This window comes from Gouania willdenowi, chromosome 4 (genome assembly GCF_900634775.1).
Source record: "Gouania willdenowi chromosome 4, fGouWil2.1, whole genome shotgun sequence".
NCBI classification, from domain to species: domain Eukaryota; kingdom Metazoa; phylum Chordata; class Actinopteri; order Blenniiformes; family Gobiesocidae; genus Gouania; species Gouania willdenowi.
The window spans coordinates 41,547,609-41,561,790 of record NC_041047.1 but is presented as its reverse complement, the minus strand read 5'-3'; the positions used below and the strand labels follow the sequence as shown (position 1 = coordinate 41,561,790).

At 38.4% G+C, this 14,182-nt stretch overlaps 1 protein-coding gene across 5 annotated transcripts in view; it reads left to right on the top strand.

Moving 5' to 3' along the window:
* naaladl2 (N-acetylated alpha-linked acidic dipeptidase like 2) overlaps positions 1 to 14,182 on the top strand; it is a 703,949-nt gene that overhangs the window by 501,251 nt on the left and 188,516 nt on the right. For all 5 annotated transcript variants that reach the window (XR_003673909.1, XM_028444647.1, XM_028444645.1 and 2 more), the window contains one exon: positions 110 to 238. Coding sequence is in view for 4 of the 5 variants with exons in the window: in XM_028444647.1 (XP_028300448.1) it covers positions 110 to 238 (129 nt within the window). In the remaining variant the exon portion in view is untranslated. The remainder of the gene's footprint in view (positions 1 to 109; positions 239 to 14,182) is intronic.

Sequence of the window (14,182 nt, the reverse complement as noted above, 5' to 3'; positions counted from 1 at the left end):
AAAGGTTCAGGAATTTGGATTTATTATGATTGAACTGAAGTCATTGAGAACATAATTGAAGACGTAATTGCAATTAAAAAATATAATTGTGTGTGTGTGTGTGTTACAGGATAACAGTGTTGTCCTGCAGAGCAGTGCTGTAGCCTACGTTAGTCTGAACTCACCGGTTCGAGGTACTGAGTCTCTCAGAGCTACAGCCTCCCCCGCTCTGCTGCAGCTCACCACCGACATTCAGACGGTAAATATTAATATTATACAACCTTGTTCTTAAATCAAAGACCAGATTAATACATTGATATTATACTTACACTAATACATCAAAAACAATATTCTCCTGAGTGGAATCTCAATGATCATCCAACATTTATTAATCGTGGTCATATCACTTTTTTTTTTTTTTTTAAGTCAGTGTAAAGCAGAAATACATTTCATTGAAATTATTGTATGTTGGGATGAACCCCTTGAGGTGAATCACCTCGTTTTCAAGGGTGTCCCAAATACAGTAAGTACAACATAATAATATAGGACAAAACATAACACACTACAGACAAATAAAGTAATACATGCAACAGAGAACAGATACAGCATTAATACTACAACAACAGTTACAGCATAGACACCTATAGAGGAGAGAAGTTCAGTCGATACACAGAGAATGTACCAGTGTTGACATTATTGAAATCATACACAATCATTTTGAAGATAAGAAAACAAAGTGTTTTTAATTTAGTGAAATGATGACAAGGAACAAAAGTTTAAAGGTAACTTATTCCAATCAGAAGGAGCACAAACATAAAAGCTTTTTTACCGACTTCCTTTGAAACAGAGGAAGAGAACAGAGACTGATCAGAACTTCTGAGAGAATAACTTGGTGTGTAAATAACTAAAAAATGTTTAAGTAAGGATAGTTAAAGTTAATACATTTGAAATGTAATTGATACCAGTGAAACTGACGTCTTACGTTAAGTTAAATGTATGTACAGTAAATGTGTGTTATGAGTTTGTCACACCACAGAAACATGTCATTGACCACTGAGCCAAATTTGAAAGATGAAAAAAATTGCAAAATATATAAAATTAGGTCTCAAAATCATGGAAAAACAAGCACTTCTCTCTGCTCTGAAACACTGGGGGCGTGTCAGTTAGAGGCAATAGAACCACGCCCATGCACGGGAAGGGGCCGCCTCCATGTACTGTGTACATGCTGTGTGAAAGCAGCTCCAGCATTGATTGTGCTTCTCCCACTGGTTTTCCAAAAGTGGCCGGATCAGGCCAAACAAGGTGTCAACGGAAAGGTCTGCTCCACCCGAGTCCAAATATGTGAATCTCTCTCAGGTAGAGTCAGAACTGCACTTGCTAGACGCAAAACACACAATCGCGGTGTATAAAAGTGCTAATTTCATGGAAATCCCCCCCAGTCCAAATATTTGTTTGTTTTTGGCTAGGGGCTGAATTGTGCTCGCTGGAGGCTGCGGAAGTTTGGTGTGCGTCAGCAGCAGGGTCGGGTTTATGCTAATGATGACTCCGTTACGTAACCCGCCCATTAAATCCTGAAGACACAAATTTGAAACAGTTTGTGAAGCCTTGCCCCACAATTACATTATAAATGGTTGAATGGCTTTTTACATGTTTTTAAGGAAATACATTTATGACCTATTTATTGTGTTTATAAGAAAATGGCTGAATTTGCTTTACACGGTCTTTAAATATTCCTCCTCAATGAGCCATGCTGCCTCTGAGTTTGATCTGTGTCCTGTCCTTTGATCTGTGTTGTGGCCTTTGATCTTTGTCCTGGCCTTTCTGTGTGGGGTGTAACTATTTTTTCCACCATCACCACAAACAACGTATTTGTTGTTTGATCCAGATGTCCCTGTGAACATTGTCCTGTCTTCGGTAAGATGATACAGGCTTCGGTGCCCACTGACAATCACAAAGATGATGAATGAATATAGATTGAGTGGTCAAGGTTTTTCTTACTTGTGTCGTTGTGGTTTTGAAGAATGAGACCAGTCCAGCTTTAGGGTTGCTGGTCAGATGGTTTATTGTCAGAGGGTTTGGGGGAACAGAGCGGTCTAGGATTCAGAGGTTAACCAGCTTTCAGCGTGTGTGCCTCGTGAATCTGCTGTTGTTCAGTGCACACCCTGCTACGTATGTTGCTAATAGTGGTAGTCAAAACATGGCTGATCCTCCTCAGGCGGATGCCTTGGAGTGTGTTATCAGTGTACGATGATGTCTCACCAGAACTGGCTTATCGCTAGGCTAGAGTGGACCTGCAGCTACAGGGAGAATAGAAGAGCAGAAAGAACACAGGCCTTTGGAGCTTGAAGGGCAGAAGGTGGAGTAGTTGTTGCAGAGCCTCACTTCCTGTTTCCTGTCTGACAGGAAGTCAGTGATCCACCCTCAGCTGGCTCAGCTTCTTCACAAACAGGTTCCTGTGGAGTCCAGGTGCTGGAGGGTGAGGTGGAGGGTCATGTAGACCTTTGGGGGTCTAAACACGGGTCTGTGAGAGGACTTAATCAGCTCAGGTCAGAGGTCAGGGTCAGTCCCTCAGTCTACTGGGCGTGGCTCTTTAGGGACGGGGTGAGGGTGGAGGTCTTGTAGCATGGCTGTCATGTCTCCAGTGATGATACGCTTTGTCGTATCTCTGCTGCTGCATCTCTTATTTATGGCCCCAGCTCGTTCATTTATTTGACTTTTTCGTTTTCCGGGATCTTTGCATTTGTATTCTGTGTCATTTGTCCTGGGTCTGAGTTTGTTTGTGTTTCCACGTTGGAAGTCATCTCAATCATCAGCTTGGTGACGACTGTAGCCACAGGCAATCTTTTTTTCAGATTGTCCAAACATTCATCTGTCAACTCTCAGTATGTCAACACCCCCGAACACCCAGAGGGGATTTTTCTATTTAAAGTTGGCACTAATGTTCTTTCTATGATGAATAAACGGATTGGATGTTGGTGGCTGAAAGTCAAGGTCAAAGTCATCACTAATGTTACTAATGGATTTAAAGGCCCTCTCATTTATAAATAGGACTTTAGTTTTCTGCAATAAAAGAATCACATGTAACAAAAGAACAAATTGGCCTCTTTACATGAACATGTTATTTGTTATTAGTCTACATGTTTATCTGAGGTAAAGGCAGGGCACCGATTGGAGCACAACAACATAACAATTTCATTTAGCACACACTTTTATCCAAAACAATTCACAACACAAGCAGTTAGGGCACATGTGTCAAATCCGGTCCTTTAGAGCAGTGGTTCCCAACCTTTCTTGTCTTGTGTACCCCTTGAGCCTATTTGTCACACCATGAGTACCTCCTCACTCATACGTGTTCATGATTCTCCAAAAGTAGAACATTTAACGCGTCATTTTATTTCATCTTCATAAATTAAACAATTAATATTCAGGCGTTATCTTCTTATCTAACTCAAATTAAACATAAAAATGATAAATACAAGAAATAATATATTAGTAAACATTTGTATTTATTAATACTGTATTATTAATACTAATATATTATGATTATATTGTTATTAAAGAAAAATAATAAAGTTGAAATTAGAAAACAAAAATAAAAATAATAAGTAACCTGCCTGTGTTATATATAAGTTTTATGACATTTATCACAAAAGGAGCTTCTTTGAATATGTCCTCTTTCAACAGGTATTTAAACTTTAAAAACAATTCATTGCGCACACGTACCATTTTATTGACAGACTTTTTCCACGTACCCCCTACAATGTGCTCACGAACCACAAGGTACACGTACCCCTGGTTGGGAAACACTGCTTTAGAGCAACCAATCCGGTCGACCGCAGAAAGTAAAAAACTTGTAGAAACCATGAATCATTGTGTAAATTACCAACTAATTCAGCTGTAGATAGCTCAGCTAGATATCTCAAAATTAATACACAAATTAATTGAAACTACAATATTAGCAAGGCTCACATTTCTTCCATGCTTATATAGAGATAAAGATACTCATGCTTCATTCATCCTGCAGGAGGGAAATGTACTGACATGACAGCTCAATAAAAAGTTAAATAAAAAAGACAACAGAATGCAACACACAGAAAAACCTGAAAGACACCCGAAAAATAGTGCAATGAAGATAAAATGATACAATAATGGACGCTATATATAAATAGAAAACAATATCCAAAAAGAATAAAGGATATAGATATACACAAATTAACAGGAAATTGACTGCTTTGGTGTACTGTCATACAGCGGTGGGGATAAATGACCTGCGGTAGCTCTCAGTCCTACACTGTGGGTGTTTGAGTCTACCACATACTGTATCACATGACAGCAGTCATTTTTAATCTCAAATTGTCTCTCAATACTTCCAAAAACCTGCAATTTTCTTTAAATGATTCCACAAAATGTCTTTAAATTACATAAAAATGGGTTGCAAAATTCAATGAATTGAAAGTAAAGAACCTGCAGGGACTGAAATTTGTTACTTTTTGCTTAATATTATTAGTGGCTTTTAAAATTTATGTATATGTGGAAGTGCAAACAAGAGCACAATGATTCAATTACTAATTTTCCTGCCCAAAATCTATGGCCCACTTAAGATAAACTGCTCCATATTTGGCCCCTTAACTGAAAGGAGTTTGACCCCTCTGTGTTAGGGTTAAGGGACTTACTCAACATCCCACAGTGATGGACCAGGTTGGAATAGAACCTGTGATCCTCCAATTAAAAGCCGTGGACGTGTACATTTAATCTTCTGAGGCTGGGCGTGTCTCGTACAATAGCAGTGACGTGCTGTCAGGGTAGGAAAGGTAGGCAGTGCCTACCCAAGGGTGAATTGATATTTTGATTATTTGTTTTAATTATAATATAATTATAAAATATGTATTTTGCCATTTCCAATAGCCTACAGTACCAATCAGTTTGAAAGTGTCAGCATTTTGTGCATTTCATAGCCCAAATTACTAAACAGCGCTATTTCCTGGAACAACTGCACAGTCTCACTCCGCTGTAAGGCAGAGGGAGGCAGGTCCCCAAGATGACAACCATTTACGTCCAAAAGCAGCTGCCTTTGGACGTAACTGCGCTATGCTAAATGTTATACGTAAGTTCACAGTACATTAGTGAATAGATACCATGTGACCGCTGCTGCTACGTTCTCTAGCTAGTGGGCGGGATAACACTACAGTGTGGATGACAGCGCTAGAGATGATAGAGAAACTTTTTTTTGAGGAAAAAATGACAGCTTTTAAAAGATGGAGACCAACACCTGAGTTACCAGAGCTTCAGCAAAGGTAAGCTCAGAAAATGTTTCATACTTCCTACAGTGAATGGTACAAAAGGAAGGATTGGCTTTGTGGATGATCCTCACTGAGGCATTTCCGAGTTGTTGTTGTCTTTTTCTCTGAGTTTCTGTGTTTCCAACACAAACAACGAATGCGCTGACGTGTCATGAGATATATCTTGTTGAGAGAGTATGGAGACTATTATGAATAATTGTTTATGTTTCTTTAATGGTGTTTATGATGTTGATTTTGTTAAATGGCTAAATACTTGTTCATGTGGATCTTGTTTGGTTTTTTCTTTCTTATTATGAATTTAATATTTTGATAAGCGCATTGAGATGACTTTGTTGGAAATTGCTTTATACAAATAAAATTGATTTGAATTGAATTAATACTTGCCAGCAGAAACATATGAAATTGTCATTGGTGGTCTCGATTTGCAACGTGCCTACCCAACCCTAGTGGTCACGGCACGTCACTGTACAATAGTTTGTTCTCAGTCATCAGTCACACAACAGGCCAACCCCTGCAACTGGGTCAATGATGTGACACAGAAATTTTCAGTGCAATTGTTTTTAATTTAATTAAAAATGGGTTTAAATGCATCAATAGATACTATATTATGTCGTGCCTCTCCTTCATAAATGCACTCACTTTGCATTTTTACTTATTATTTATCTGTGATTTATTCTGTTATTTAAAGTGTCAAAAAATCATGTGGTGCGACTATCTGGTCACGACTGATGTTTTGGAAACATTTTTACAGTTACTCTCAATCTATTTAAATGTATTTTCTTACATGTTTGACAAGATTTTCTGATTGTTTTGTTGTCTATCAAATTAAAAGTATTTCTTTTTTTATTCCCATTATAATATTTATGCAGACTTTGTCCGATAGCGCTCATTTTATGAAATATCATTGGGTGAAAATCCTTATATGACTTGAACCCAACTGTGATTTCTGAGTTTTTATGTGAAATCAACGAAATGTGTGTGTGTGGGTGTTGAGTCATGCTAAATGCTAAAATGCAACCGGCCTCGAGAGATAAGAGCTGGTAGTATAGAGAAGAAACTTATATACTGTATTTAACAAGCTTTTATCTTCACTTTTTCATCATTGGTCATATTAAGTCACAGGAATGTTTGCCCAACTTTGAATATGACTTGAAAACTTTGAGAGCTTCTTGTGTAAAGCTTCCAGAAGTCTTGTTAAGCCCTCCATTTTTCATTTGACTATCATCAAATATTGTATTTCCACTTTATCAAGACGAGGGACTTATTGGTGTCAAATGGTGAATAGATCTGTTCATTATAGAAAAGATCACTAGACTTTCTTTTAGTTTTACCTCCAAGACAAAGGCCCTCATTTATCAATTGTTTGTACGTTCAGATATGAGCGTATGATGTGAGTTTGACTAAATCCACACAAGCTTTGGTATTTATCAATTATGACGTGAGTGTGAGCTACGATCAGATCTCACGTCAGGTCTGACCTTGTGTACGCTAATCTGAGTGTGTGGATTTGTGGTGCAGCAGCAAAAAGGGAGCGAATCTGAAAATAATTATTAAACAAGCCTCAGCTGTCATATAGGCATAAGCAGACACACATTCACTACTAATCAAAACGTATTAAAACAAATTAAACTAAACTAGTTCAGTGCTCATCTGAAGTATGTATTCATATAGTGGGCGCTTAAGTACAGTTGTCAATTATGGCCAAATGAGTATGTGTGTAAAGGTTGGATGTACAAAGAGGTGTACATACTCTGTACTATGTGGTATAAAGGTGTATATTTGTGGGTGCAAAGTAAAATAGCATCTGGTTTAATTCTATGGGACATGAGCATGATAAATGTGTGTGTTGTTTTTTTTTTACTAATTATTATATTTTTTTCATTTGGTGTATTTTTTTATGCATGTAATTTGAAGTCATTGTGTATTTTTGTATCTTTCTGTTGTCTTTTTGTGCATTTTTTGTATAATTATTCTTTTTGTTGCCATTGTTGTGTGATTCTGGAATCATTTTGTGTATTTATGTATCTTGTTTGGTGTAGTTTTGTGCATTTCTGTTGTTAATTTGTGTATTTTTTTGTATACATTTTTAGTTCTGTGTATTTTGAGTCATTTTCATATTTTTAATAATAATAATAATGGCTTGGATTTATACAGTACTTTCTTCGAGGAGACTCAAAGCGCATTATAGAAACCATTACTCATTCAAACCAGTCACTCACACAGTCATACCAGTGGTGGCAAGCTACAATGTAGCCACAGCTCCCCTGGGGCATACTGACAGGGGCGTGGCTGCCATTTCGCGTCTATGGCCCCTCTGACCACCACCAACATTCATGCACAATACATACTCACTCATACAAGGCAATGAGGGTAAAGTGCCTTGCCCAAGGACACAGCGTCAGTGACTCCGTTAAAGCAGGATTTGAACCCCCAACCTTTCGGTTACTGGACAACCCACTCTACCACTGAGCCATGGTCGCCCCCATTTGTTGTCGTTTGGTGTATTTTTTTGTAATGTATGTTTTTTGGAGTCATTTTGTGTGTTTTTGGAGCCTTTTTGTATATTTTTGTGCATTTCTGTTGTTGTTTTGTGTACTTTTTGTTCCAAAATATTTTACTCATTTAGTGTATTTTATTATAAATACCGTGTGTGTGCGTGTGTGTGTGTCTATTTCCTCCGTTGGTTCTCTCTCACACACAGACGTGCGCATGCACATATTCCGTCACAGATTTTTGAAATGAGTGTGTAGAGAGAGAAAAAAAAAAACGGACCCGCAGGAACTAACTTCTGGGAACTCTTCCGTTGTTGCAACTCTCTCTTTAATTGGCTCTGTGTGTGTTTAGCATGTACATCCAATGTTCTCAATTGGTTATATACCACGTATTTTACAAATTTGAAGAAAATGCACAAGATGCACAAAGAATCAATGCTTCAACAGGGAAAAATAATCTAAATCTCTGTTTACACCATCAGTTATGCTGACATTATCCCTCTTGACATTTGACCCAATGCGGAAGTACTGAACCATAGTGAAAGTTTGAAAAAGTTGTGACAAGTTTGCATGTGGCAAATGCATAAAGGAGGTGTGGCAGTGCCAGAAATGTTCACAAAATCTCTAAGAAATAAATTTCACCAAGAATGCAAACAAACTGTGTTGACGTCTCACTATTACTACTTACTACTTTCTGTCGCAAAAGTTGAAATAAAAGTTGCAACCTCTGTAGCTGCTGTATGGGAAACACAAAGGAGAATACAAAAGGTCTTTGTGTCCTGGAACCTACCCAGCCACCCCCCCACCCTAGCTGAGGGGGGAGTAGTGGCCTCAGTAACATAACAATGGTCACAAGCTGAGTTGTTCACACCCGCCATCTGACACCAGCTTGGACTTTAAAGGTATAGGTGTCAAATGACATCTCTCTGGACATGTTAGTGTTAAATGATTAACATGTCAGGTATTTTCACTTGGTGTCAGAGTCAACCTTGGTTTAATTAAAAGTGAAAAGGCTTCAGGATTATCAATTGTAATGAACATGAGAAAGATTTAATTAGATTTTCTAATTGCTAACTAGCTCTTTCTGTACATTCTTTACACAGATAATATAAAATTCCAGCCTGTGAGTTATTGTGTTAGTTTCAAACAGCACAAAATCATAAAAAAGTGTGTGATGTATTTGAATAGTTTTTTGCTATAAAGGATGAAGATATTCATCCAGTTGATGGTGTTAGCAGGTGCGCATTCTGGAAAAGGAAGAAAAGCTTTTTGTACTTTTACGTGAACGTGCACGTTGCATTCTTCATAGAGTTAGAGCAGCGGACATTTGCTCACATTGCTAGGATTCAGTAAACAAAGACACCTTTTCATTTTAAATCCAGGGATGTCTCTGTGCTTGAAGATATCTCCCTTTCAATGTTTATCTTTTCTTACTTTCAAACTCAATTTTTTATTTTATTTTATTTTTTAAAGAAAAGTTTTGAAAATGGCTTGTTCCTGTTTTCATATTTACTTCTTATGCCTCATGTTTTGTGTTTTCACTCTACCTAAAGCATCAGACATTGCTCTGCCTCCATTGCTCACCATCTTTCTCTCAACTCAGAATCCCTTCTTCGTCAGCAGTCGCTCTGCAGTCCTTTTCCTCCCATTAATCTACGTCTCTCATCTTATTTCCTTTATATCATCAGTCCTCCAATGTTTAAGTTGGTACATTGATCAATGTATTCTCTCGTCAGCCAACCTGGCAGGTACTAAAGGTCACGCGCTGATAGACAATGTCCATATTTCGCCTGTTCAACGATGAATGGCTGTAATTAGTTATAATGACCCTGTCGACTTTTCAGATTCACACCTAATGACATCGTGTTAAAAGAAGACGATTATAGCATTTACAAAGTTACTTTAGTGAAAAAATGAAGAAGTTCAATACATGTGCATAGAGCACATGTATTGAACTCAAGGTCTGGGGCCCAATCCAGTCCTTTAGAGCATGGGTTCTCAACCATTTGGGGTCGTGAGACACTGGGAAGAGGTCACCAGATGCCTTGAAGAAACTATTAACAGTTTTTTAACAATTTGAGCCCATTTTTGCTTATTTTTAACCCTTTTCATGCCATATTTTTGCTCCTTTGAATGCATTTTTGCTACATTACTCCCATTTATGCCACTTTTCTATCAAATTTCAATGCTTTTTCTCCACATTTTTTCAACTTTCAAGAAATCTTTGGCATTTTAAAACCCTTTCCACCATTGTTTCCACTTTATGTTGCATATTATTGTCACTTTTAACCTCTTTTCATCATAATTCATGCTTTTTTTTGCCAATTTAACCACATTCAGAATTGTCCTGCCCCCCAATTGTTCCAACTTTTAAAATTAATTGAAATTGTTAAAAGAACTCTCAATTTATTCAAAATCCTGTAATTTTCTTCATATTTTTTCACAAAATTATTATCCCAAATTATATTTTAAAAACAGTCACAAAATCCAGTGCTTCATTAAAGTGAATATAAGTTTAGGGTAATTTATTGTTTGGATATTGCTGGTGCCAGGCGTGGACTGGCCATTTTTTTTTTCATGATTATTTTGACATGACCCATTAGATGGCATATATGTATCAGTGCAAGTTTCTTCATTTTCTAAATTCCCTGCCATTGGGCCGGCCAGCCACTCATCATTAGTTAGCAGTGTGTTGCCAGTGGCATAAAATGGTCCAAAAGTGGCAAAAACCTGTCAAGAAAAAAGTATAAACATTAAAAAGAGTCAAAAGCAGTCACGAGTGGCTGAAAATAGATAAGAAAGAGGAAGCAGGTGGTATGGAATAGCAAAAGGTAGCTTAAATTAGCAAAATGTCGCAAACAATAGTGAAAAATGGCCAACATGGAATAAAGAGAGGCAACAAGGTATATCTTATTTTATTTGGATGAAAAGTGGCAAAACAAAAATGGTTAAAGAAAGGACAAAAATTGGATAAAAGTGTCAAATAGAACTAAGAAAAAAGAAAAAAGGGACATTTACTGGCAAAAGCTAAAATCTAAAAAAAGTGTCAAAAATATTGAAAAGGGGCAAACATAAGACGAAGGAAGTTGCAAAATGGCCAAAGTCCACATGTCTTGCATTGGGCGCCCACAAATCTGGAAAAGGCCCTGCTCGTTAGGGATGTGCCGGTTTCGTTTGGGAACCAGTTCTTAGTCAAACGATTCTTTGGAATCGCTAACAAAACTCTGCTACCGATTGTTCCCGGGCTGCACTCCACTCGCAAATTCTTTTATTTTGTTTGTAGTTTTCAGGCAGCAGCCCCACAATAACATACTGTTTCACTTTTGTCCATTGAGCAGGAGAAGGAGATAGAGTAGTGGAGAAGGGAGTAAGTTCCGTTTGCTGATGTCCATGTACAGTATGTGTAATAAGTCCGTGTGAATGTCGGCATGTTTATGCTTCCATCCATCCACTCTTTTCATTATACCTATGTCTTCTAAGGCTTCAATTAAATAAATAGTCTTGGCTGGAGTCCGGGCAGCTATCTTGGATTATGTCATCACTGTGCATGCGCAGAACAACCGGAATATTAACTTAAAGCAGAATTAAGTGTTTACAAGATCAAGAAATTATTTAATTTGGACTTGAAATCGGAATAAACCAGCCACCTAATTCGCAATTACATTTTCAGTTGGAATTAAGTGTTTACAAGATCAGTTTAAAGATGATTTAACTTTTATTCTGAAATAAAGGGGAATTAAAGCTCCCATATAAACGTGGCCAAAGTGTGCTTTCCTCTGATTGGCCGATTTTTCACTGACCAAAGACTTTCTCATTCTGACTCATGATCACTTTTCAATACAACAGTGTTTGTGTTGAAATGCCAACCGTCTTCCAGGGAATGCTGACTTGTTGACTTCTGTCAGCTGGTGTTATGCATGCCCTGGTCTCTGCTGGTTTTCGCACACTTTCTATCATATTTGCTCAACAAACATGAGCAAAAAGAAAACAAGAAGGCGAAATGTGAAAATGTCAAAGTCCTGACATGTCTGCTTTGTAATCAATTCTAGTGCAAACAAGGCTGTGTCAGCTGTAGACGCAGACAGCAGCCCCTGAGGACTAAACCCTGAATCTTTTTTAGTAGATCTTAACTATTCCATTAACCCGTCACTACAACAATCAGAAAGATAAGAAAGTCCAGATTTCAAACATCTCTAACCTTCAATGTTCTGTCTCACACTAACAAAGCCATGGGTTAAATGTCCATTATGGACCTGGTATCTTTTCATTTAAAGTTGAGGGTGCGACCAATGCGGCAGTGCACTTTGTGTGAATTTGTCAGTCGGTCGGTTCATGTGTCCAGTGAAAGCAGGTGTTGGTATTACTGACAGTCAACCCTACCCTAGTAGAATGACTGAACAGTAACAGCCACTGAACGTTAAAAAATTAGCTTTAGATCATGTAGAAAAAGTGAAAGCTCTCACAGCTTTAATAACTCAGAACAGGTTCGTCATGGTCCGTGTGCAGGATGGCGTCCGAATCGTGTGGAAGCGAGGGACAGCAGAAGTCATACATCTGTTGTTGTTTTTTTCTATGCCTAAAATAAGATTGCGGATTGTTTAAATAGTTTCTGGACTGGGGGAGCGTATGCACGTATGCATTTACAGTGGGAAGAGCATATAAAAGTATAAGGTTTAAACTGTAGGATATCTCAGCCAGTTTTTAAAAGTAAGAAATAATAAACGACATAAATTTGTCAAATCACTGCTTTAGGTTTGTTCAGAAGTCATCGCGCACAGGACTCTGAGGCTGACACCTGACGTAACTGACAAACACAGAGAGAGAGAGCGCTGCAACACTCCGGATACAGTAAAAATCTACCAGTTTGTAATAAAAGGAAATGATAAACAGTACAAAGTTGCAAAATCACCATGTTAGGTTTGTGCCGAAGCGATCGCGTCTGAATTCCGATTCAACGCGATTGCTCCTGAGGCGTGCGCGGAGAGAGCGGTGTATCAGTCTGGTTCCAGTGAAAATTGACCATAAAAAGCTGTAAATGGACTGATACGCAGATGTGGAGCAGTGAGGTGGAGATGGAAACCCATCAGTTGAAACCCATCAAAATACCGGAAATACACAGAAATCTCCATTAACGAGAGCATAGCAGCCCGCCTACCTGCCCGTTCTGATTGGTTGAGTCGTTTGAAGGGCATCCTCGTCAGTGCAGCATATGTGACGATGCAGCCTTTACGTGGATTTACGTGGTTCAATAGCCCAGAACATACGGTATTTTATATCTCATCTTTTGATATTTGTGTGCTCTTCTTTGGATAACATAAAAACATGTTTGGTTAGTTTAAATGTTCCTTCTTTTATCTATTTTTTTGTTGAACAGCCTTTGATAGTGTTCTTCTTAACACAACCAAGTGTTATCGTGTTTCTGACGTATCTGACACATCTTTATACACTCTCTACATAAACGTACTCAGTGTTCGCATCCTCCCTTTACTGCTCCATATTGCAGCTTTTGGTCCACAGCCAGAGCAACAAATGCCTACTAATGCTTCTAACGCCCAAAGATCAATGTGTCATTATAGCTCTCCAGGGTCCCACTAAAACAAAGAACCTCCTCTGTATTACCGTTTTCAATAATTTTTGGGTCTAGCTTTTAGTCTGGCCATGCCTTACCTCATCCCTAATTATCCGTCGGATGCCACTTCTATCTGGAGCCCATTCTGGAGCACTATTCATCATGTGAAGTGAGCGCGTTCTCGTTTAGTATTTAGAAGCAGGTCTGCTCATGCCATTAATCATGTTTGTGCAACAGATGTAATACTTGCTACTTATCTTACTTTGCTGGGCCTGTCTACCCAAACAGAGGTGCGGCTGCAGTGATCGTTCAGCAATGGGTGCTGTGGAACCAATTACATTACAATTGGCTGCTTTAGTGGAGGATTTACAGCAGAGGAGGCGGATGGACGGGGAAGGCAGGAATAGGGAAACAAGGGGCACTTAGGTCCCTGCAAGAATACCAAACAAATGCAGAGGAAGCAGCTCTTTAATTGGTTGTTGTTTGTGTGTGTAGTCCCCTGGCCAGTGTGGGCGGACTGTAGCAGATACTTTCATTCGAAAACTAATTGTCACTATTGGACAGCACGTTGTTAGTCTGGAAAGAACCACAGAGGCTAAAACTTACAGCACTTTCCAAAAGAAATTGGTTCTCTCTGCGTGTTGTTGGTTTGCTTTCCTAAAGTAGGTTTGTCTGATGTGTGTGTATGCACACAACATGACACTGTTATCTATTTGTCTAAGTAAATAGCGAAGGAACAAATTGTTCACCACTATACCACCAATGCACAGCATCTCTGTAAACTATGCCAATGACACAACAATAAAAAAAACCACTTTCATATTAAAAGTCAGGAGATGTTT